The 26,157-nt window shown below is 36.3% G+C and overlaps 1 protein-coding gene and 1 long non-coding RNA gene across 4 annotated transcripts in view; one reads left to right on the top strand and one right to left on the bottom strand.

Annotated features, from left to right (window-relative positions):
* Window positions 1–25,845, top strand: part of SESN1 (sestrin 1) — a 106,734-nt gene extending 80,889 nt beyond the window's left edge. Inside the window, exons 1-10 of one of the 3 annotated variants that reach the window (XM_045842785.1) lie at window positions 2,771–3,014; window positions 10,362–10,427; window positions 11,188–11,388; window positions 12,018–12,200; window positions 13,937–14,179; window positions 18,546–18,693; window positions 19,718–19,830; window positions 22,138–22,328; window positions 23,896–24,040; window positions 24,679–25,845. In XM_045842785.1, coding sequence (XP_045698741.1) covers window positions 2,913–3,014; window positions 10,362–10,427; window positions 11,188–11,388; window positions 12,018–12,200; window positions 13,937–14,179; window positions 18,546–18,693; window positions 19,718–19,830; window positions 22,138–22,328; window positions 23,896–24,040; window positions 24,679–24,765 — 1,479 coding nt within the window. In that variant the 5' untranslated portion in view covers window positions 2,771–2,912 and the 3' untranslated portion in view covers window positions 24,766–25,845. Of the gene's footprint in view, window positions 1–2,770; window positions 3,015–10,196; window positions 10,221–10,361; window positions 10,428–11,187; window positions 11,389–12,017; window positions 12,201–13,936; window positions 14,180–18,545; window positions 18,694–19,717; window positions 19,831–22,137; window positions 22,329–23,895; window positions 24,041–24,678 lie in introns of those variants that run through there. The other 2 variants (XM_045842786.1, XM_045842784.1) reach the window with 2 other exon arrangements.
* LOC123821404 lies at window positions 675–2,638 on the bottom strand. Its single transcript, XR_006786120.1, has 3 exons — window positions 2,541–2,638; window positions 2,223–2,299; window positions 675–794 (listed from the first exon to the last, which is right to left on the bottom strand). It is a non-coding gene; the product is annotated as an uncharacterized LOC123821404 (long non-coding RNA).
* Window positions 25,846–26,157: the final 312 nt, after the last annotated feature.

Here is a 26,157-nt window from a genome sequence, read left to right as displayed (position 1 = left end):
CTGCTCAAAATAACATCATTCTGCTTTCAGTGGGTATATCAGCTTGTACTTGAGAAGGTTAGAGTTGAGACCGTTACTGCTGATGACAGATGCAGAAACCTCACTTTGGTACAGCTATGTTTATCAAAACATTGTTGGAGGAAAGGAAGTATTTTAGGATATTACATCTTGTATAACATGTCAGAATTCTTAGAAAAAATAAAATTTTGAAATGCTTAAATAGATTTTTTAAAAGATTTTTTAAATTTAGTTTTAGAGAGGGAAGGGAGGGAGAAAGAGAGAGAGAGAAACATCAATGTGCAGTTGCTGGGGGCCGTGGCCTGCAACTCAGGCATGTGCCCTGACTGGGAATCGAACCTGCAACACTTTGGTTCGCAGCCCGAGCTCAATCCACTGAGCTATGCCAGCCAGGTAAATAGCAGATTTTATAAAATACCTGCCAGCCTGTATTGATAACCTCTGGTAAATATTAAAAGCTTAATTCTTTTCAGTTACTGTTCTGTACCCAGGATGTTCATCTTTTCAGCAGATGTTTGTTGTGTGCCTGTCACATGCCTAGCACTTGGGGGATAGGTAGGAGAAGCACCAGCAGGACATCTGGACTACTCAAAAAGTGAAACCTTTGGAAAAGACACACTTTTTATTGAATGATTTGGAACAAAACCTTTCCAGAAGTGAAATTGACACAGTGGTATTTTTAGGTCGATACATTTGTTGGAATTCTTGGTTACTATAGATTTATTTGGAGGCAACTTTTCTATGTTGGAGAATAGAGTGATGAATTCACAGTAGTGCTGTATCAAAAAGAGCAGAAATTAGCATTCTTTGAAGAACTTAAGTCAGTCTTTATAGCCACTATAAAAGAATCTTGTCATTTAATGGCTAGAAAGCCCTCAGTAAATCATTGAATTAGAATGTTATTTTTTTTCTTTTTACTTAAGGCAGCTCCAAAATAAGCTGAAACTTTTTTTTAAAAAAGAATCTTAATTGGAGATCCCTATACAATGTATGGTTCTTCAATAAATATTTATTAAGCACTAAGTATCAAACATTACTTATATGTATAGTTTTGCAGTTTTCATTTGCATTTAATTATTTTAAACCATTTTGGGGTTAGCTAAATGCATGGTTCTCCAATGCCTCTCATTAAAAAAATAGGATGGTAAGCATTCTCCATGTTGCAAATGACATAATTTTAATGTCACAAACAAGAATACACCATACTAGATAACTAACCCTAGTATTTTATTCCTTCCAGAAAGTAAAATCACAGACCAGCATTTCTAGAACCAGCTATCATTTTTCACATATTTCCTTCATTATCTAACTGGCTTTATAGCTCACGACCCCATACAACAAGACCATTTATTTCCAATATTCATCTACGATCAGTTTATCTTGGAGGGTATATTGTATTGCAAATAGGATGATTTACATGTTGTTTTTGTCATTGTCCTTCTTGTCTATTTGTGGCTGAGTGGGCATCTGATAATGTATGTTGTTGTGGCTGTATACTCAGGGAGAGAGCTTGGAAGCCTCTATAGACTTTTCTTCCATTTTATTAGCTCAAAATTGCTTTTCTTGACCACTGAAAATATTTTGGATGTTTTAACAACTTATAAAAGTAGTGTATGAGAGCAAACATTTTTATCTGGAAACATAAGTAAAAAATAACCATTTTTACTTGCTACTTTTAAAATGAGTTTGAGCAAAAGAGTAACTTAGTCTTATCTGAGACATTGTAACTTCAATTCTAAGACCGAAACTTATTTTCATTTTTAAGTCCTGGCTCTGTGCCTGTCAGAATTTATTGATTTAAACTCCACTTGTTTCATTCAGAGAGAATGTTTCAGCTTTTTTTTTTTAACGTGAGCACAGAAGCTTTTGAAAACACAAGGGCAAACATGCAAAAAGATCTAATTTAGGAGTTGATTTTTAAAAAGTTAATGGAGCCATGTAAGGAAATAGTGTTGACACAGGATTTGAGAGATCTACATTCTGTATCCAGCAATGTCATTTATTTCTGGTCCTTTATAACCTATATTTTCTCAAGTTCCTCATCAGATTTCAGAGAGAAATTCTTTCTTTAGAACCCAAGGCACTTATGAGGGAACATTAGACATTTTAAATCCTTCGAATATACTTGAAAAAAGAAAATTCAGAAATCTGCTACCAAAACTTATTTTTGTAAGAGTGATATTTATAGTTTCTATGTAGCTTACCCAAAATAACTTTACATTGAATATAGGCAGGCCATGTTCCTGCATCCTGCGGCCCATTCTGCGTCGTTTGGGCATTACTAGGAAGGAAGATGGGAAATTTCAATAGTTTATAAAATGTAAAACGAACTTGATTCCTCCTGGTAGTGTGTTGGTTGCTGTCTGGCTCTAGGACCTAGAGTCTAGGTGAATGGACCCCAGCCGGTGGAGAGAAGGCAGGCCATCTGCTGCTGGTATTCTGGGGGTGGGGGAAGGGGGCAGGGACACAATCGCCTTTCTATGGAGCCCCGAGGGCCCGCCGGCGCTGCAGAGCTAGCTCACCTCCCAACCGACAGAGCCTGTTCTGGACCTGAGAATCAGCTGTTTTAGGGAGCTGGGCCTCTAGAGGTTGTTTTCGCTGTGTCCGCGTCAGAACCGCTCTCCAATGCCCGCCCCTCCGCGCCAAGGGGGCGGGGCTCCGGGCGCCGCGGTTTCTGATTGGTGTGAGTGGCCTCGGACCCAACCGAGTGACCGTAAGGCTCGGCTGTGCGGCTTGTTTGTTCGCCCCGCCCCCTCCGAGCTGCTCAGTCCCCGCTGTTCGCGCTGACTGAGGCGCTAAAGCCCAAAACCCCAAAACCCGGCAGGCTGCTCAGCGTTATCCTCCTCCGAACGGCGCTGCTACTCTCCGCGACCGCTGCCCTTTCCGCGTCGGACATGCGCTTGGCCACCGCCGCAGACGAGGCTTACACAGCCTCACTAGCCGTCTCGGAGCTGCTTGGCTGCAAGCAGTGTGGCGGGGGCCACGGCCAGGAAGAGGTACCCTGGCGAGGGTCCGGCGGGCGGGCGGATGCCTCCGGGGAGGGGCCGGGCAGGCGGTTGGTAGGTTGGTACCTGGTCCATTTGCCGGCAACTGCCTGGTGGCCGTGCTGCTCCCCACCGTCTCACCCTGACAGCTTCGGAGAATGCCCCTCTAGGAGGGAGCCCCCTGAAGCGACTGCCCGGCAGGGGCATCTCCTGCTGGCTTGCGTCCGCTCAGGTGAAGGGACGGCCTGTGATGGATGGGTGGGGAGACGTTTTCCACCGCGAGTCCCTGAGCAGAAACTGCTGAGGCTAGAGGAAACAGCTGTCTCGGTCATTTAAATGGAAGTCTCCAAAACATAAATAACGTTGCCTTCTGAACAAGTCTCCACAAGTCAGAAACCTTACAAAGCTCTAGTCTCACGGTAGAACAGACTGGATTTTTTTTCTCCTCAGAGTCTTGTCAAACCAGATTATTCAGTGACCCTCACTTCCTTTGCCTCCTACTTAAAAAAGAGAAAGAAAAAATACATTTGAGTCCGTTAAAAGATGCTGTTGCCTAGAATAGGTATGTTCTGCCACCTCCGTGACATTACGCACATTTTCTCTTGTTTATTACCTTCCCTTTTGTATCTGAATTGGCCTTCAGAAAGAGCTAACTGTAACATTTTGTATGTTTACTAAGTAGTTGCAAATAGGGAACCATTTGAGTGTTACTAATATAATTTTTAAATTTTGAACCTTTGAAAGGCTTTGATTCAGAAAGTAACAAGGACCGAAGTAGAGAAATAGTCATTAAAATTTGAAATCAGAATGCTGTATTGCCTTAGTTCAAGAAATCAAAATACGAAGTAATTTCTTTGAAGCTTTGCCCACTAACATGGCTCAGTTTTAGCATTCATAGTATTTTAAATGGGATATACATTATGAGAATACTTGTATATTCATAGAAACTTAAATGAAGACAGTTTGTCTTGAAGGTTGTGTAACAGCAAATACTTTTTTCTAGATTTTAACACTCATGGATATATAATACGCTCCTTGTTTGCAATTAATACAACAACCTTAAAAGAAGTCTCTTATAACTTGCTTTGGAAACTTGACTAAAGAAAAACACTGTGAAGATGTTGAAATATCATTTACAGTTTCTGTTTGCAGCCATACAGATCTTTTTTCATTTTAAGAAGTGAACCCCAAATATTGTACCTGAATAGATTTGTTATTTCTGGTTATATTTGTGTTGCAGAATCCCGGTTCTTGCCCAGGTCTAGACTCTCTAAATATAGCCATGTAAAGTGGAAGGTAGAGAGATACATTTTAGCTTGCACATTGATTACCCATGGGATTGTGCCCTTGGGACTGTGTTCAGGAAACCAGGAAGCTTTGTATAGTTGTATTTAATTTTTAACACACCTAACATGTGAGAAGATAAATTGGGAAGCCATGCTTTATAGGGACAATTTACTTTACAAAAGAACTCTTTCAAATGGTAAACTTCCATAATGCTTTTATATTAACACTTTACTGGAATGAAACTCCTCACTAAAATATAGGGCACATTTAGGACCAAAGTCAGCCTTACAAATCTAGTATTGTACTTTGAGGTCGTGAGTGTTTATTTTTCTAGAATATAGTTTCATAAAAGACCACATACTAAAAAATGAGGCACCTGAACTTTCTAAATTCCTTAGTTGAGTTAATGACAATTTTAAAGGCAATACTGGTATATTTTCTTACAGTAGGAATATTTCTTTATAACACTCTGGATTTCTTTATTTCTATATAAAATTTTTGAATATCAGAAGGCTAGCACCCATTTATAGTCAATGATTCTTCTTGAGGAGGAGTGGGACGGAACTTTCACTTTTACACAGTATATCATTCCTTCTTGAAATGCTTCAAAAAACACATATTCTAATTAATATCAGTGTTGTAGTTATCAGTATTAAAACATCTGCACAGCTTTAAAATGTACCAGCTGCAGTGAGAAAAATATGATTCAAATGATATGAGTGTTTTTACTTTTTAAGTAGCTTTGCAAGTAGGTAGATGCCATAAACCAACAAATGCTTTCATATTGCATTTGTGGTAAATTGTTCATTCTTTCACTTACAGATATTTATATAGATTCATAAATATGTTTAACAAATGTCTAAAATCTCATTAGAACAGTACTTTCATACAGTGATACATACAGTGAATTGTAGTCTTTCTGTGGCACCGTCAACATTGGCTAAGAATTTTCACAGTGTGAAAGTTAGTGTGTTAGTATTATACAATAATGATACTATGTCAGAGATTTGCAGCAATGTTCTGATAGTGGAAGCTGTTGCTATTTCTTTCAAAAATGCTGATTAGGAGGATTGTTGAAAGAGGACTGTTAGTTCCCATGTTAGTGTTTTCCAGCCACACCTTCACCAAGAGCCAATGACGTTTATGCTGTGATTAACATCTACATCTGCTTTTCAAAAAGGCTACTTTGTGTTGTCAGTTCTGCTTCCTAGAATCTAGATTGGTCAAAATTTGATCATAGTGTGTAAGTCAGTTGCTTACAGATATAGATGAAGTCATTATTGAAGTAAACTTGAGGAAGTTATGAAATCCACTTAGTTTGGTTTATGATAACCCCATTGAAAACCTTCAGTGCCTTTTTTTTATAAACACCTGTTATGAAATAGGATACTAACTAATTTGTCCTGTGACTAGCAAAAGCAGTGTTTCAAAAGTAAGATTTTCAGAAAATTGAAACTTTTAACCTTTTAGAAACCTAGAATACTATTGTTTAATAATGGTAACTAAAAGGACCTTTAAGGTATCAGAAAACCTAAGGGTCAAAAAAACACTACCTCTAAAATCAGACTTCTTGGCTGTTTTCAAGATAATTGTCACCTGCTTGCTTTCCCCAGAAGTTAGAACTTAATTTGTGTGTAATGAGAGGCTAGATGAAATCAGTGATCTGCTTCCTGCTAGTATCTGGACTGGGATAAATTGTGATGCAATCTCATGGCTCATCAAGAGCACCCCAGGTCAACCCTCTGTCTCTCTTGGGCATGAAATTAAGTAAAAAAAGATCATATGTTCTTGTATCCTTCTTATATACCTAGTCTATTAACTAAGAGAGAGAGAAAGGTTATCTTTTGAATCCTGCCTCCAAATATAGGAGAACAAGTTGTGTGAGGTCTAGAACAGCAGTTGCTATATTCCCCATTACATTAATCTTGATATTGACCCTTTCTTTTTGAAAGTACTTGCTCTTTAAAACTCTGTCCATCTCCTACCCCTCCCCCATCTTTTCTTTCACTTCCTCTCTTCTCTCCTATCATTTCCCTTTCTGCTTTTACAGAATGGCACAAACATCTCACAACCTCTTCAACTCAGTGGGAAATTGACCCTGGTAGCTTAAGGGTGAGCTTGGGTAAAATTCTATTTTACTTAGAACTAGCCTTAGGTAAAACATGAAATCATGTCAGAGACTCCTTTACTCCCCCTCCCCTCCCAGTTTTTCTATTCTTCTTTTTTATAGATTCAGCTTTCTTGCTAGACTGGTACCTCATCAAGGAATGAATGTGATCTTACACTAAGAGGTTATTAGCATAGGGATCTATAATCCATTTCCAAAAATGTTTGGTTTTCCTTAATATCCTGTTTTAAAATGCACCGTTTTTCACTTTAAAAGAATGTATTTCTACCCCTCGCTGATGTGGCCCAGTGGATTGAATTCTGGCCTGTTAACCAAAGGGTCTTGGGTTTGATTCCCAGTCAGGGCACATGCCTAGATTGTGGGCCAGGTCCTCAGTAGGGGGCACTTGAGAGGCAACCACACATTGATGTTTTTCTCCCTCCCTTCTCTTCTCTAAATATAAATGAATAAAATCTTTAAAATAATAAAAATAAAAGAATATTTCTAAAGGAACAGGAAGAAAGAATTTGTCTGATGAAAGCAAGGAAGAGGGGAGATAGTGATACTGATACGGCCACTAAATCCCTACAGCTGTAGGAATGAACTTACAAGGATTTGAGAATTACATAGGACTATTGAGAAAGACCCTTGCCATACCTATAGGAAAATATTCTGTTTCTCAAGCATTATGAACTGTCTTAGAATTATAAAACTATTGTTTTATAATAGTTTGCTATATAAACTATACATTTGGTATAAAAAAACAAAAATAATACAATTCAGCATATTTATTTAAGGCTTATGTGTAATCAATCTAGTCTCATTAAAAAACTTTGTATATGCTATCTACATGCTGCTAATGTATTTGTAGAATAATGTCTTAGAAATAGAATTGGCAAGTTTTTTTTGCCCTCTCCTTACAAAGAGTAACATAATTATACATATTATGCACTTTGCTTTTTTTGCCCCCATATAATATATCTTGGAGATCTCTTAAAGCCAACCTGTATGGAACCACTTCATTTTGTAAAGACTGCATGTTCTTATAGTCTGTTGATTTTCAACCTGTGTGCAAGAGGCACACTGGTGTGCCACAAGAATTTTTAAAACATGCAGTACCTGACTGTATAGTCACAGGCACTGACCTCTTTTCCCTTAGATTGTCAGATACCAGACAACAGTCAACACAACAATAGCTATCAGGTGTGAATGAATCCAAATTATATCTGTTTTTTTGTCATAGCAGCAAAAAATACATATTTTTTGTGTGCCACAGAATTTCAGCATTTAGTTTATGTGTGCCATGAAACGAAAAATACTGAAAATTGCTATTCAGTCTATGGTCATACTAAACTGTATTTAAATAGTCCTCTGTTGATGAACACTTAGGTTGTCTATCTTGTTCTAGTAAAACAATGTTACAGTGATTGTCCTTTTACATATAATATTTCACATATGTAACCTATATGACTGTAAGTTAATGTTTAGGATGGAATTATTGATTCAAAGGGTATGTGACTTTTTCATTTTGATCATTATTGCAAATTGCCCTCCCTAGAAGTTGTAGTCATTTATACTCCTTATGTATTTCTTTATCTTTTTTCCCACACTTCAAAATACTTCCATCAGAATTGTATAAGGAATGGATGATATTTTTCTCCATGCCCTCTTCATAGCCTGTTATCAAACTTTTTGATTTTAAGCTATCTTTTAGGTGAAAAATGGTATCTTAGTATAGTTAAGTTGCCGTTGTTTCATTGTTATTTAGTTTTTTTAGCCATTTGTATCTCCTTTTCTTTGAATTGTCTGTGTTCTTTGTTCATTTTTCTATCAGGTTATTGGGGTTTTCTTATTGATTTGTAGGAGTCTTTATGTATTAAAAAAAATTAGCCCTTTGATATATGAATTGCAAATATGTGTCTCCATTTTCTGTTTGCTTTTGACTTTGTATGCTTGTTTTTCCCATGTGAAAGTATTTTTGCCATCAAATTTATCAATCTTATATTTTATGACTTGGATTTTGAGACATTCTTTGGCCTATTTATTTCATGCATGTTTTCTACTGCAGTGGGTTTTTTATTTAAATACATAGTTCTGATTTATTGTGGAGTAAAGTATGATTTAGAACTCCAACTTCATTTTTTTCTGAGTGGCTATCTAGTTGTCCCAAGATCATATGTTGAATACTCTGCTCCATTTGACATGCCACCTTTTTATATACTAAAGTCCTAAGAATAATGTCTCTTATTATAAAAGAATAATAAACTCTTGAAATGGATATTTTCTCCAAATGAATTTTGTTTAAATAAGATAGTAAAGGAATGAGAAGGGGTAAATACTGATTTTCGCCTTAAAGTTTTACCCAGTATATTTTGTTTGAGCTGTGTGTAATTAGATCAGAAATTCAGCAGTTAAAAAGGCTAATAGAGTCATCATTTTATATAAATGGCTGCAGCTATACCAAGATGATATATTGAATAGCAGGAATGTGGGTTTTTTTCTTGCATTTATTGTAAGATTAAAATTAAGACACATCCATAGTCTAGTGAACTGAGTGCCTCCTCTAATGAAGTGTATGATTGTTAGAACATTACTGACTTCAATATAACTGTGGAATAACCAGATTAAGAAATCACTGACCTCCAATACAAGATTATTTGAATAATATTTCATATATTTGTATTGTAATACATATATATGTATTATAGATTCATTTGTCTAATATACCTTACTTTGAATCTAAATCCTGAGTTCTAATAAAGATTCTCTTCAATTTTATCCTGCTTGCTTAATTTTTGAAACTCCATTCTGCTTGAAAGGTTTTCATTCACTTGGACCAAATTTCTTGAATTGCTGCCATATGCCCTTCTTTATCCACCCCCCCTTTTTTTTTTCTTTAAAAGGATAGTGTCTGGTTTATATCATGAAGGACTTTTTGAAGCAGTATTGAGAGGGCAGAAATGCTATTTGTAATTTTGTATATAATTTGTATCTAAGCAAGGGTTAATCTTAAAATGCTAAGAATTTTTAAGATACCAGGCTGAGGAGTCTCAAAAAAAAAAAAAGGTTGAATTATTTTGATTTTGTTTCTATAAGCGTACTGTATTTGGCGGGGCAGGGGGTGGCACCAGGAATGGAAGTCTTAAGAGTAGATTTTTTGGTTTTTGGTAATCACACTACAGTGTCACTTAAGGTATAGAATTCTTGATTCCAGGTACAGAATTCTAGATGCACTGTGTCAAAAAGCAGAAAACCATTTATTTCTCAATTACTTAAACTTCCCTAAAATATGAGCAAGGTTGATGACATCTTATAAATAAAAAAACTTAATTTAAGGCTCACAACAAAGTTAATTTCTCTAAAATTGTTTTTTCAACCACAGAGAAAACGTGTCCTTGAGTACTTTCTCTTCTGTAGATTTAAACAACTTTTTATTTGTTATAATATTTCTGTTATAATATTTCTGTTAATAGTATATTTCTATTTCAGTTCATTATTGTGAACTGTTGATTATAGGTATCTTAAACTGAAAGAAGTATAATTAGTATTATATCTAGGTAGAGGTTACTGCTTTTTCATTTCCTGACAAGATGCACTGAAATTGATATTTTGGTTGGTTGTATTTTGGATGTACAAACACACTGGGCTGATTTTGTATCACTGACAGTCCACAGGGTTGGCTGCTATGTGCTGAACTTTCTGTTCTAGACATTTTGCCAAGTGCTTTATGCAAAACTCTGGTTTAAGTGAAACAGGTTTCATTGTTTTTAGTCAGAGTCATATTGTGAGCTGTTGTCAGCTATGTGATGCAAACAGAGGAGCTGGTATGTATATATGGCCGTGAAAACAAACCACCAAAACAAGCGTGTCTCTGTTCAGCTAGTTGTTTTCCCACCTCGTTCCTGTAGCCTCAGTTCATGTTGTTTACTGCTAGAGGCCTGAGATGGTGTAATTTTCTTTTCTAGGAACTTGGAATTAGAATTCCTCGACCACTAGGACACGGACCAAGCAGATTTATCCCAGAAAAGGAGGTATGTTGTTTGTGAAAGTAAATAGTGAACTGTGTGTTTTTAAGGAAAAGCTTTCTTGACCCACATCTTGGCATCTGAATAACTGTTAGTGAAAAACATGTTTTATGCAGAGTGATCACAATTAATCATCATGCTTTGGCAGTGAGTCTGTTGGATTAGAAAGCTGTTGTAGTCATGTTGATTTTTAGTATTTCTAACACCCATATTTAATCAAGGAAAGGCAAGACTTGTTTTGACCAATGATAATCCGTCTGATTAAATTTAGATGCTATTTAGGTGTGTGCCCATAGCTGAGTTACTTGGTCTTAACCATCTCCACAGGTTGGCATCAATGCTTGACTGGATCTTTAATTTTAAGTATATAAATACTTTATACTTTGTTTACAGATTGTTTGCTTTAGTCAATTTTGGTTCTCCTTAAATTGAGAATAGGCATTGTTGTAAGGAAGGGCTTTAGTATCTGCTTGCAAGCACTGCAAGTTTGATAATCTAAATTTGCTTATCTGGATTCTGGCTAAGTCTGCAAGCAGGCTATCTAGATGGCCTTTAATGTTTAGCCTTTGTTGTTTATTCCCTTCGACATAATATGTGACTGTTTATTCTTCTATTTGCTCCCAGTTGAGTTAAATTTGTAGAATTATAACCTTTCTATTCTATCAAGACAAATTTAGTCTGCTTCTAGATGACACAATGCTGTGCATACATATTTTCTTTAATGCTGATTTTCAGTACATAACCATGGTTTTCCTCTTTTATACAGATTCTTCAAGTTGGGAGTGAAGACGCACAGATGCATGCTTTATTTGCAGATTCTTTTGCTGCTTTGGGTCGTTTGGATAACATTACATTAGTGATGGTTTTTCACCCACAGTATCTGGAAAGTTTCTTAAAAACTCAACACTATCTACTGCAGATGGATGGGCCATTACCCCTACATTACCGGCACTACATCGGAATAATGGTTTGTGAACATTCAGTGAAGAATTTTGCCTGGTTACTTTATTAATCTTTTTAAGAGATGATTAATACTTTAAAAACAGGGATAGATACTTATATTGTGATTGCTACCTCGGTTTCTATTAGGTAGTATCTGTTTTTCCTTCTTATAAATAAGAATACTCTCAAGTATAACAGAAAAAGAAACATGTATTTACATACTTTTGAGAATAATAATAGAGTAATAGTAAATAAGAGAATAAAGTAGAACAATATCTATTTCACTAATATAAATAGTTCACATTACATAAGTAGTGCTACTCCTATTCAATTTGTAAATATCCCATCATTTTATGGTTGGCACCTTAATTAAGTTTTCTTCTTAATCTGAGGTTCTGAAAGTTGTATATAAATAAGGTTTCTAATGTGCAAATACTTTTATCAAATATTTTGTTCTTAAAATATTTCTGAGGTGCTTTCTATGGTATATGAATTTTTAAACTGTTTGTATGAAAACTTCATTTCTATAGTTTAGGAAAATTTGAAAACATGCTAATCAAAAACTTAATTAGCTGTTTTGCACATTGTAAAGGAAAAGGATTTGTAATTCAAGATTTCATTATAGTTAGAATAATCTTTTTGTTTTCTCTTAAGGCTGCAGCAAGACATCAGTGCTCCTACTTAGTGAACCTCCATGTAAATGATTTCCTTCATGTTGGTGGGGACCCCAAGTGGCTTAATGGCTTAGAGAATGCTCCTCAAAAACTACAAAATTTAGGAGAACTCAACAAATTGTTAGCCCATAGACCTTGGCTTATTACCAAAGAACACATTGAGGTAAGTAATATATCTAGAGGACCATTAAATTTTTTTAATAGATTATTTTTAGAGCAGTTTTAGGTTTACAGAAAAATGGCAGTTCCCATATTCTACCTTCTTAGCCTCCCCCTCCCACACACACAGCCAAGTTTTCCTATTATGAATAACTAGCATTATTAGTATGGTACATTTTTTATAATTAATGAATCAGTATTATTATGTTACTATTAACTAAAGTCTATTGTTTACATTAAGGTTCATTCTTTGAGTTGTATAGTTTTATGGATTTTCACAAATGCATGTCAGGTATCCACCATAACAGTATCATACAGAACACTCTCACTGCTCTAAAGGTCACATTCATTTCTTTCCCCTTCCCTTTAAACTCCTCCAACTGATCTTTTTACTGTCTCTATAGTTTTGCCTATTCCAGAATGACATATACTTGGAATCATACAGTATATAGCTTTTTCAGACTGGCTTCTTACACTTCTCAGTATGTATTTTAGGTTCCTATATGCCTTTAAATGGCTTGATAGCTCATTTATTTTTATTGCTGAGAAAATGGTTTAATGTGTGCATGTATCACCATTTGTTTATTTATTCACCTATTGAAGGACATCTTGGTTACTTCCAGTTTGGGTCAGTTATGAATAAAGCTGATACAAACATTCATGTGCAGATTTTTTTTGTGGACCTAAGTTTTAAATTCAGTTGGGTAAATAACTAGGTATGCGATTCCTGGGTTGGATGGTAAGCCTATGTTTAGCTTTGTAAGAAACTGTCCTCCAAAGTGGCTGTACCAGTTTGCATTCCCACCAGCAGTTAATAAGCATTCCTGTTGCTCTACATCCTTGTCAGCATTTGGTGTTATCAGTGTTTTGGATTTTAGCCATTCTGATAGCTGTGAAGTGGCCTCTTGTTTTATATCTTTTCACAATACCATCTTAAACTACTTCCTTTTGGTTCTATTTATTTAAAAAGATAATAGAATAAAAGTAGGTTGACATTCTCAAAAAGTATCTACCATGCAAGAGAAAGTCTTGAAAATACATCTTTTTGGTCTTATCTGTTTTATAGAACATTTTAGATAATGTTACATAATTGAAACATCAAGAAAATATAAGATTTGAATGTGATTAATACAATATCTATTATATTGTGTAGTAATGAAAAATTATACAAGAATAGATAAGCAGAAGGGATACAGATTATAAAACTTTGAAGAATTGTAGACTTTACCTTGGTCATAATTTTGAAAATTTAATTTGATTTAGGAATATTCAGAGTCAAATTGTTTAGACCACTGTCTCAAAAATTCTTGAGGAGGCCTGATAATAAAAGAATTTTCACACATAGGCATATTTTATACAGTAGCTTCCCCTTTAAACACAAATTATATTTGGCTTGAAACTTTGAAGAACATAGTTAATCCATTCATAATCTAATATGTGAAATATGGCAACTGCTTTTAATATGCTTTTACTGAAAAATGAACTCTGTTATATTTTTAAATCAGGATTTCAGAAAATCAAAAATGATGATGTGTCATTACAAGATTACGTGAGCTCTACTGGTGAATACATGTTCATACAAATTAGAAATTCTGGGTTCTATGTGTCTCAAATTATTTTATATAAGGTTTTGTATAATGACTAATTTTGTTTTCAGTAGATTAAATACCAAGACGAACTATATAGTTTCACCAACACCATATCCCAGTATAAAAATATCTCATTTTTTTCCCCCCTAAGCAACTTTTAAAAGCTGAAGAGCACAGCTGGTCCCTTGCAGAACTGGTACATGCAGTAGTTCTACTCACACACTATCATTCTCTTGCCTCGTTCACATTTGGCTGTGGAATCAGTCCAGAAATTCATTGTGATGGTGGCCACACATTCAGACCTCCTTCTGTTAATAACTACTGCATCTGTGACATTACAAATGGCAATCACAGTGTGGAAGAGAATCAGGTCAACTCAGCAGGAAATGTTTCAGTAAGTATCTTATTTGTTATAGGATTGTCATAAGGCTAATCACAATAATTGCTCTTATATTTTTTAATTTGGTCACTATATCTGTTCATTCAGCATGTATTTATTGACTTTCTCAGATGTCCGGCACCATTCTAGTACTAAGGGATATACACAATTATAAGACTTTCTGGGAAGTTATACTTGAGTAATTTTAGGATCAGGAGCTATCAGAATATGCCCTATCAGAGCCAGCTAGTACTGGATGGCTACTGTTTTGGGAGTGGGGGAGGCTGAGAATAGTGCTAGTGGTGGCAGTAACTTCCTAATGCCAATCACATCCCTTTCTTCCCTTTTGCACAAAAGAGACTGGCTTCTTAATTGCTTATCTTTTAGAAGATTTAATTATTCTTGATCTGGAAGTTTCTCCTTTTAAAATTCTTATTCATGTTTAACTTGATACAAATAAATATAAAAGCAAATGTAATTTTATTAAAATGCTTTCACCTCTATTCCTTCTTTTTTCTGGCTTTTATATTTTCTCAGAACAAGTTGAATTTTACTTCCTATATACAATGAGTCAAAATTCCCTCTACATTCTTTTGCAATAGTGAGAGTGTAAAGGTTTATTTTATGTTTCCAAAGAGAAATCAGAGAAACAGCATCATAGCCTTCTGCATACTTTTCACAGATTTTTCTCAGTTGTATTATTCCTTTGAAACAGATTTGGATGGGTTGAATTGCCTTTAATATAAATTTGACTGTGGGCAAGTTATCTAGCCTCTATGCACTTCTGTTCTTTTATGTCTAATTAAAGGTCAATACAAGGTTATTGTGAGGTTTCAATAAAACATCTCTAGGCAGCTTCAACATGAGTCTTGGCTTCTTGCCTTTCTCCCTGAACATGAGCTTCAGCACCCACTCCAGCTTCTCTACAAACTACTGGACCCTGGGCTCTTCAGGCCCAGCCACTGGGACCAGTCGGCCAGCAGCACAACCAGCATCTATGCAGATGCTGGGTGCTCGGGCTCCTGGATCTTGATGTTTTACTCCACCAGCATGCAGGGCAGCTGGGAATCTGGGGCCTGGACTGCAGGGATGGCTGGGGATCTGGTAGGCATAGCAGACATCCAGAGCGAGAAGGAAACTATGCAATGCCTGCACAACCACCTGGCCTCCTACCTGGAGAGGGTGAGAAGCCTAGAGGCTGATAATCAGAGATTGGAAAGGAGAATCCAGGGACACCTGGAGAAGAAGGGACTCTAAGTCAGAAACTGGGGGCATTATTTCAAGACTGTCAAGGACCTGAGGGCTCAGATCTTTGCAAATTCTGTGGACAGTGCCCTCATCATTCTGCGGATTGATATTGCACATCTGGCTCACTTCAGAGTCAAGTATGAGACAGAGCTGGCCATGCACCAGTCTTTGGAGAATGACATCAATGGGCTCTGAAAGGTCACTGATGACACCAATATCACTTGGCTGCAGCTGGAGACAGAGATTGGGGCTCTCAAGGAGGAGCTGCTCTTCATGAAGAACCACGAAGAGGAAGTAAATGGTCTATAAAACCAGATTGCCAACTCTGGGTTGACCATGGAGTTGGATGTCCCCAAATCTCAGGACCTCAGCAAGATCATGGTGGATATCCGGGCCCAGTATGACAAGCTGACTTGGAAGAACTGAGAGGAGCTAGACAAGTACCGGTCCTAGCAGACTGAGGAGAGTGCTACAGTGGTCACCTCACAGACCGCTGAGATAGGAGCTGCTGAGAGGATACTCACAGAGCTGAGACATAAGGTCCAGTCCTTGGAGATTGACCTGAACTCATGAGAAATCTGAAGGCCAGTTTGGAGAACTGCCTGAAGGAGATGGAGCCACACTATGCCACACAGATGGAACAGCTCAATGGGATCCTGCTGCACCTGGAGTCAGAGCTGGCCCAGATCTGGGTAGAGGGGCAGTGCCAGGCACAGGAGAATGAGGCTCTGCTGAACATCAAGGTCAGGCTGGAAGAAGGGGAGGATTTTGATCTTGTTGACGCCCTGGACAACAGCCACTCCTTACAAACCATCCAAAAGACCACCTCCCACAGGACTGTGGTCTGCAAAATGGTGTCTGAGGTCAATAACACTGAAATTCTGAGGCATTAGAGGCAGAGGTGGGGCACCCTTTGGAGGGTCAGGAGGCCACTAAAAAGTTCAGAGATCATTGAACATCAAAAGAAAAGAAAATATCTCTAAAGAGGTAAAAGGCCTATTACAGCACTTGGTATTTATCAGGTGCTAAATAAGAGGTAGCAATTACATTACCATGAGATCAGCACATGAAGGAAAATCATTTTCCCAAGGTTGGTCAATGCGCTGTGCTGACAAGGCCCAAGACCATCATTTTCACCCTCTTGAGCTAGTGGGGTTCATGTTATAGGTCTGCATGTGGCCACTGATCACTTGTCAAAGCTTAGAGATTATGAGATGATCTGAGGGAGAGTATGTCAGTTGCTAGGATGCTTGGAATTATATTGTCGTCCTTCCCCACCTTTGATATAGTACAAGACTAAAGAAAAAGTACTTGATTGTTTTTAGTCATCTTTCTATTAAATAATAATGAAAGAACAGAAAAATTTTCTCTACTGGATAAGTTTCCTATTTTCAGGTGTTGAATTGGCTACTTTTGGAAGGTTTATGGCCCACACTGATGAGACTTGACAGTAATCTGATGTAGCTTATTCTTCAGGTACATGTCAGATACAAATGGTAAAAATAATAATAATAATAATTTTTTTTACACTACTGACAACTTTAACAGATTTTTCAAGGAGCAAAAGAAATACACTTTATTTCCTTTCCCTCTTATTGCTATCAAGAATTATCTCACCTAAGAATTTAAGAATTACTTAAAATTTGACAGTTTATTTTAGAGGAAAATGGGTAAATAAAATAGGTAAATTTACATAATGAGGGATAATGTGAGTTGACAGAGATCTTGAAATTAAAAAAAAACAAAACACTGGGTCAGTCTCTTAAATTTCAGCCCCATTTTAATTTTTGTTTGGCTGCTGACGCTGTCTCAGGAATAATTATACAGAGGTATGCATGCACCAGAAAAACCATCAGTACATCATAGAAACACTTCCCACCATGAAATTTTGAAAGAAAGTACTTAGTTACAGGGAGGGCACTTTGGTGTAAATGTTAGGATCATGTGAAAATATAAAATACAAATAATACACACTTTTCTCTTAATATAGAATTATTCTGACAGTCTGTAACACAGTGATTGTGTTGCATACAATCCTGGCGCAGTAGATATTTCTTGAATATCTGCTATGTGTCAGGCACCATGCAAAGTTCTAAATATATACTAATAAATTAAACAGCTCCCCTGCCCTTATAAAGGTTTGGTCTTAGGGAAGCAGACATTAAACCAGTACCATGCAATAACAATTACAAACACAAACTGTGGTTGGCTTTCTGAAGGAAAGAGCAGAGTGCTATTTGAGACTAGTTAGGGTGGCTGGGTTGGGACTGGGGACTCTGGAGGAGCATGTAACCTGACCTGACACCTGAAGGACTAATGGTGTAAGCCAGGAAGAGAGTGGAAGAGGAGGGGGAAGAACATTCCTAGCAAAAGAAGTTTATAAAGGGAAAAACAGTGTTTTGTATTTGAAACTATGATTTGAAATTTTAAGGTTTCTTACTATATCTATTTTATAAGATACAAATTCCACAGATTTGATCCAGTTTTCATAGTAAGGAAGCAGCAGGGTAGAGAAGTATAAATTGTTTGGCTAGTTCAGGACCACTTGGCAGGTCATCTTATGTCAGACCTGGCATTACAAATGTGCCACTGCTGTAGTCATACCAGCAAGTGACAGCTGCCAGCCCCATTTGCAGAGGTCAAGTGTATGTCTCCAGCCCTATAAAGACATGTTTCATTCTTAATTGGTAAATTGGAAAGAAAGAGCTGATCACTGTAATTTAACGATGATAGACATATGTTGACAATGTGCACAATGTACACAACTGATGCAAAACCACTTATACTTTGTGTGTCTTGTTTAAACTGCATACGTAGAAGTTAACTTTGAAATATTCGGTTCTGTTTTAAATTGACAATAAATTCTAACTTTTGAAACAGCATTAACAGTAATGAGATTATTTTCTAAGGTAAAAACAGACCGTGTTCTTAAAAATAACTTTTATATTTTAAAATCTGCATATCTATGTGTAATAGGCCAAAACCAGTTTTTTATTTATTCATATATATTAAAATTATAAGATTTATTTTTCTTACATTCTGTTGAAATCCAAATTCTTATGAGGTAGCCTTAAATGAAAATTCTTAAGTTTCATCTTTAAGACATGTAACATTAATTGTATTTTCTCTTCAGGTAAGTGATTCCTTCTTTGAGGTTGAAGCCCTCATGGAAAAGATGAGGCAATTACAGGAATGTCGAGATGAAGAAGAGGCAAGTCAGGAAGAGATGGCTTCACGTTTTGAGATAGAAAAAAGAGAGAGCATGTTTGTTTTCTCTTCAGGTAAAAACAACTGTTACATACCAATAAAATTTCTCTAGCTTACAAAAAATAGACCAATTTTTTAATTGAAAATTTTAAACTTTTTAAACATCAATCTAAATATCTCTTTTCTTTTTGGAGAGGCTATTGCATAGCTGTTCCTACTTACAGATAAAGCAGGCAACCTGGAAAAGGCAGTTACAGTGAAAATAGCTCTAGGCTAGGAGAAAGGACATTTGGAAAAAATCTAATTTGTATACAGGCAAACCTCAGAGACATTGTGGGTTCTGTTCCAGACCACTGTAGTAAAGCAAGCTTCACAACATAAGCCACAGTACTTTTGTAGGTGGAGGGTCTTGTTCTCAATTTGTAAAAAAACAAAACAAAATAAAACAAAAAAACACCTGTGAAATGCAATACAATTAAGTATGTCTCTGAATGGAGGTTGGATGTTAGTTTTTCCTTGAGGAAATGTTTTTGTTTCTATTTACTTGAAACTATAATCTCATCAACTCCTAAATATAAAGATAGTTCAGAAAGGCTTAGAACAGTGCAGGAAACAGTGTAAAAATGCTGATACACACACACCTCTTTCCTTTAGCCACCACTCTACAATCTTTGAACTGTTAGAGAAATAATATATTATAGGACATTAACATTCAAAAAAACAATCCAAGTGCCAAAGTTTAGAGCATAGCTGATTTGTTATCACCATAAAGATTATCCAAAGGGTGTTCATGCTTAGAGTACATACTTAAGTAGGACCTAATATCTGTAAATTGGAATGGAGACAGAGAATGAGTTTGAATGAAAAGCATAAAAAATTTAACCACGAGTATTTTTAATAATAGAGAATCTACTTGTATTATACTCAATTTACTGGTAAGTAAGCTATTTCTCTTTATAGTTTTAAGACTATCTTAGTTGATATTGCTTACTCAGGGTCAAAGAAAGGATTATTCTATTTTTATTTGTCATATGTAAAACGAATTTTAACTAGCATCCTGTTTCGGAAAGTTTTCAGTGGCTTTTTAAATTATTTCAGATGATGAAGAAGTGACACCAGCAAGAGATATAGCTCGTCACTTTGAGGATACTAGTTATGGCTATAAGGATTTCTCTAGACACGGGATGCACGTTCCAACATTTCGAGTCCAGGTAAAATCACATGTTGTATGCACATGACTGGTTTGAAATAACTCAGTTTGACTGAAAATAAGAGCCACTTGGATTTGAGAGCTATAAAATGTTGCAGAAAGAAGTCACTTTTCTATATATAGGCAGTTCCCTTAGGTATATTTATTGTATTGTTGAAGGTGTATTTATTGTATTGTTAAAGTTCATAAATCAGTAGCTCAGAATTCAGAACATATTTACCCATAAAACAAAATGATAATGGTGATTGGGTTCCCAGATGATGCATTAAAAACTCACTTAAAGTTTTAATATTACTAAATAATAAATAATAGTTGTATTTGAACGTAGCTAGCATTTATAGCATTGGTTTTTGTACCCTTCTCCTATTGATCCTCAGTGTTAAAGTGAGGTGATTTATGCCCTGATATGCACCAGGTCTGAGGGACAAGAAAAATGTCCTCAGTGTATCATGCATTATGTGTGGGTGGAGGGAAAAGGATAAGAAAAATCAGAGGTGAAACATTGGTTTAAATACAGATATCACAGTAAAATAAAGCATGACAATTACAGTGTTCCAATTCCCTTTAAAATACAAACTGAATGCTATTTGAAGCTATGAGAATTTTTGAGGGTTTCAAATTTAAACCTTAGGATTCACATAAATATTATTCCAAAATTTCTTAACACGTGTCTCTTGGAGTGAATAAAGTTAGTGATGTAGGGAATAGAATTATTGTTGGTGGGTCCAGTTTCCTTTAGCTTCCAAATTATTAACTTTTAAATACACAGTAAATGTCCCCAGGACATTTCTATATACATTGAGTCCATGGACACTTAAGGACCTGGTGGTCCTCCAGGATACCAGGCTCCTTCTCTGTCTTTGTTTTGCAGATGATACTGTGCTAAGTGCTTTGCAAACACACATCAGAAGTGACAGTAGCTGTAATCTTTAGTACAAGGGTGTCAAACTCTTTTTCACCAGGGGCCACACCAGCCTCTCAGTTGCCTTCAAAGGGCTGAATGTAATTCAACTCCTTAACAGTTAAGGAGTAGTTACATTTATCCAGCCCTACAATTATTTTGGCCCTTTGAAAGCAACCACAAGGCTGGTGTGACCCCTGGTGAAGATGAGTTTGACACCTCTGCTTTAGTAACAGAATAAAAGTTGACAGTCATCAGTTAATTAGCAAATGGATTTATCTATTGTGTTCTAGTTTTGTAAGACTGCTTTGAATCCATCATTAGAAATATACTGTAGCTTAAAGGTATTTTTAAAACAATCTATGGTATAAGTATTTAATTTAGGTAGGTAAATATTGAAGTCAGATGAGTTAATATTACCAGCTTTTCCAATTATTGTAAAGGACCTGTGTTAAGTAGTAACTATTTTACCAGAATTATGAAAATATTTGAGAACTGTAAGATTTTATTTCTTTGCTCAAGGAACTAAGATTATTTAAGGGGACAAAAATAGACACAAAAGGTTATAGAATATTTCTACTTGATAGTGAAATTGTCATGAAATAAATTAGAATTGAAGAAATTGTGAGGGCTGGAAATTGTATGAAGGGAGATTAGGAATTGAGATAGTTGAAGGATCCAAAAGTATGGGTATCATAAACAGAGGGCAATAATTGAGCTTAGGTTTAAAGGTTATAGTGAGGGAGGAAATCATAAAGAAACTGGCTGGGCTCCTGAGAGCTTTAAGCAGTGTTCCTACTTCTGACTAGTGGGAAATTAGTTTAAATTGCTCAGGTTTGTAGGTTTTGACCAGAGTAATTACATAAATCAAATAGGTGTTTTAGGAAAGGTAATATGGAAGCAACATAGAAGTGGGGGCTTATAAAATTTCGTTTGAAGTAGAAAGAAAGGAAGCAGGGAGATTTAATGTGGGAGAAATAAATGAGGAGACTTGGTTAATAGAGCTAGAGTCAGAAGAAGGAGCAAGAGGAAAAGGAACGAGGGATGGATGTGTTGAAACAAAAATTGAGAACTATTTAAATGGGTGCAGTAATGGAAAAGGAGAGTGGGCTCCAAGATGGTCACCTCTGGATGCTGAGTGAGGAGACAGAGAGAGAAAGCTGAAAATGGTGGTCTGTATGTAAGGGGAAGAAAATCCATTGGTTTTTAAACTTGCTGAGTTATAAAGGAATTTTTTGTATTTTATAGTATAGAAATTGAAAATATCAGACTGGAAGCTGGGAGCTAGGAATGTACTAGAACAGCAGTGGATTTCAACTGATAGCCAACTCCCCTGCAGAGTGGTAGGCATAAACTATACTTGGCCACATTTTAATTATTCACATTTATTCTCTTCTCTGTATTTAGGACTATTGCTGGGAAGACCATGGTTATTCTTTGGTAAATCGCCTTTATCCAGATGTGGGACAGTTGATTGATGAAAAATTTCACATTGCTTACAATCTCACTTATAATACGATGGCAATGCACAAAGATGTTGATACCTCAATGCTCAGACGGGCTATTTGGAACTATATTCACTGCATGTTTGGAATAAGGTTAGTCTCTTTTCTTCTGTTTATAAAGAAGTATTTTCAATTGGACTAAATTATTCAGGTGCTTGGAAACATATGCTCGCAGACACAGAAACTTGAAATAATTCCCTCTCCAGGAGCTTTTTAAAAAAATTGTTTTATTACTTTTAATCTTTATTGTGGAATCTAATGGACAAACAGATTGAATTAACAAGGAAAATGGGAACAGACTCATAGATGGAGAGCAGGATGACAGTCAGTGGTGGGGGTGTAGTTAGGGGGTAGAGGGATTGAGCAAAAAAGAAAAAGGACTTATGGTCATGGACAACAGTGTGGTGATTGCTGGGGGGTGGTAAGGAGGTATAAGGGGACTAAAAGGTAATGTAAAAAAAAAATCCAGTAACTTATTTTATGCTTATGCTTCAGAGAACCAATTTATTACAGCTTGATCTGTTTCCTAGCTAGGCAGGGAGGAGAGTTAGGGACATTGACAAGATGCTTCCAGAGAAGGGAGGGAGGGCGGGCAAGCAAGCTGGTCCTAAATCATAGAGGAAAAGAGATAAAGTTTGTATTGAACAGCTTTGGTATCTTTTCTCTATGTATCATCTTCTGTTTCCTGACACAACTAATAGATAGTTCTACCTTCTTTGAACTTAGTACCCTTATTGTATCCCTCTGGCTATATTCACGCTCCTTCTGAAGCTGCTCTTGACTCCCATGATACTTCATCAAAATGCAAAACTTTCATGTCCTGTTAGGTATTCAGCCACATTATTATGTTATATAGGAGTGCAGCCATTGTATGCCATCTTCTAACATAAACACACAAACTCCATGCCACAGTACTTTGATTATTTTAAGCTGTAAAGTCAGACTCTGTCTTTCTATTTATCAGTGGTCAGGCTATTGACTTCAGCCTTCAATGGTTAGGACCAGCTTTGCAAGAACTTTCTTCCTTTTCCACTGAAAACCAAATGGGAGATTTAAGCCTTTGGATGTTCTAGAAATCATCACCCAGGGGGTTGGAACAGACAGTAGTGCCTTTTAAGCCAAGATGGTCAAGCAGAACAGTGTCTCCTAAGTGTGATAGACACTGTGAGGCCCTCTGTAGACCATCCTCTCCTCTGGGATGCCTTACCCCTGTTTTTTAATTCATTTGAACTTAGAACTTTGTGGAAAGTGAGAAAAATAATTCTAATTATTTTCATTTACACAAGTGGACTGCAAATTATATCATGTAATAGTACCAATATTAAACATTATTATCTGATTAATTTCTTAATTTCAGCAATATTCATAAACTCTGTTTCCAGAATGTGTTTGTTGGCATGGTTATTTATTTATAACTGTAAATATGTACTGTTGCTTGGGCGCTGGCAATTTTTTTGTTCATCTCCCTAACTTTTCTGTTTCTTATCTCCTTATACTCATCCACTCACATTTAAATGTGGTAAAGTTGTTAGCTTGGGGGGACAGCTGCCTACACAAAGCAGGAGAAGGGGTGTAGCATTTACTAGTGATGTCTGTACTTCTGTAAGAAGAAAACAGATTATACATTGAAAATAGAATTCTCATTTTGTCTTTTTAACAGATATGATGACTATGACTATGGTGAAATTAACCAGCTATTGGATCGAAGCTTTAAAGTTTATATCAAAACTATTGTTTGCACTCCTGAAAAGGTTACTAAAAGAATGTATGATAGCTTCTGGAGGCAGTTCAAGCACTCTGAGAAGGTATGCACTTATTGTGGCTTGCTTACTCTGTAATTGAGCAGTGATTCTTAGTCTCCACCTAATCTAAAGCATCTCAGACCTTTCCATCACCTCTGCCAATCCAGAATACATTCCAGCATGGCTGTCTCAGATGCCCCTGGGGAGAGAACCTCATGATACTAGAGTAAAGGAGTAAAGACAGGAAGAACAGGCGGTCTAGCCCACCTTCAAAGTAGTGGCATGGCTATCATTACTTAAGAGGGAGAAGACTGTTTTATAAGATCTCTTTCAAATTGTTTTTAGATAGAAATATCTGGTCTGGTCTTTGATTCATCTCTATAGAAATTATTGAATGATGATTTGGCAGGGGAAATTGGTATTCTAATAAAGACTGTCTATATTTTCTGAAATATAACAAACCTCCAAGAAGAGATATGGTCAAACATAAATATAAGCTGAAAACATCTGCTCAAAAAGAACATCAAATAGCTTTTGTTTTGAGAAACTGGTATTCTGTTCAATAAACCCAAGATTTCTAAGTTATTCAGTGACACACTGAAAATGTACTTGATTTTTGGTGTTTGTTTATGCGATGCACTGAAAAACTGATTGTGAATGATTATAACACTGCTTTAAATGATGTTGTGTTTTATATGCAGGTTCACGTTAATCTGCTTCTTATAGAAGCTAGGATGCAAGCAGAACTGCTTTATGCTCTGAGAGCCATTACCCGCTATATGACCTGATGCCTTCCCTCCATTAAAGATGATGGAATGATCTACAAGGGGGAGGTCCTAAGCCCCCAGGACCAATGGTAGATTAAAGAATTCAAATACATTGTGCCATGATTCCTTTAGTTTCTGCTATTTTACTGTGGAAATACCACTGTTGGCACGAGCAGTGAATGCTTGGCAGCTTCAAAGTTTAGAGCTGTGAAGAAGGGTTGCCATTCACAGTATTTTGCTTTTTGAAGAATATGATGCTGTACAACTGTTTTTAATACAGCAAATAGTAACTCCAAATCCTGTTGCTTTTATGTTAAATAAGATAACAAGAATTGGAGCATGCAAAGAATGGGACTTGGATAATGACATAAGCTTTTTTACATAAAGAATTTCAGATCTTGGTGCTGCTATTCCTGCTGGTGGAATGAATAGAGAGGCTGTTTCAGTTAAGCTATTAGTAATAAAAGTGAACACTGCTACTATCTGAGCCTACATACATAATTCGTGTGGTTTCAAATTAGACTTGCATATGTTAATTTTGTTGCATCTAAAAAAGCATAGAATTATTACTCATAGCTCAGCAAAGACCATTTTGAAGGTAACAGTTCAGTTCTTTCATTATAGTTGTTTTTTAAATTCAGTTATTGGAAGACACCGAATTATAGTGTCATTCTTAAAGATTTTCTTCAAAAAGCAGTCTTACGTGAAAATGTGTAAATTATAAGAAAAGCTGGCTGTCTCTTAATACGCTGCTTCCCAAGATTCTCTGACACTGGAGGGCAGCTATCTTGTGCAGTGTTTTTGTTGCCAGCACGGAAGTTGCGGGAACTGTTGCTGTAGACTGCTGCACAGTTCCAGGTGCATTCTGCTCCTGCCCACCTCATTGTCCCCACTTTAAAGATTGTGCACTCCTTAAATAATAAAGCTGGAAAATATTTTTAGTAAGGTTACCAAATTTGATTTACAAAAATGGTAACTTTGAAATGCAAACTGGTTCAAAAAATGTATTAAGTACTTTGTATTCTGGAAGCGTGAATTGCTTTTGAAGTCTGTCAGTATTATTGGTATTTTTCAATAAAGAATAAATTTTCTCCAATTTTATTTGTGTCTTAATCTCTTTAAAAAGCCATGACTTCACAGTCAGTAGCAATTCTGAGTTTCTATTTACTTTCATTAGCCAAGTAGATTCACACTTAAATAAGCTGTCTCAGAGGAGAGGCTGCTATTAAATAGCAGACTTGAAGTTATTATGTCTTGAAGTATACAAAGAAAAGTGGACTTCAGGATCTTAAGTAAGGCTTTTTATCTTGGAAATGACTGGCATGGTTCCATGCCTTGTCCCGTTGGAACTGAGTGTGTTAGAGTTCAAATAGACTTACAACAAATTATTAGAAATGAGAACTTATTAGGGAA

The sequence above is a fragment of the Phyllostomus hastatus genome, unplaced genomic scaffold (genome assembly GCF_019186645.2).
Source record: "Phyllostomus hastatus isolate PE091 unplaced genomic scaffold, TTU_PhHast_1.1 phas_contig_40, whole genome shotgun sequence".
NCBI classification, from domain to species: Eukaryota; Metazoa; Chordata; class Mammalia; order Chiroptera; family Phyllostomidae; genus Phyllostomus; species Phyllostomus hastatus.
This window is presented reverse-complemented; position numbering and strand designations above follow the sequence as displayed.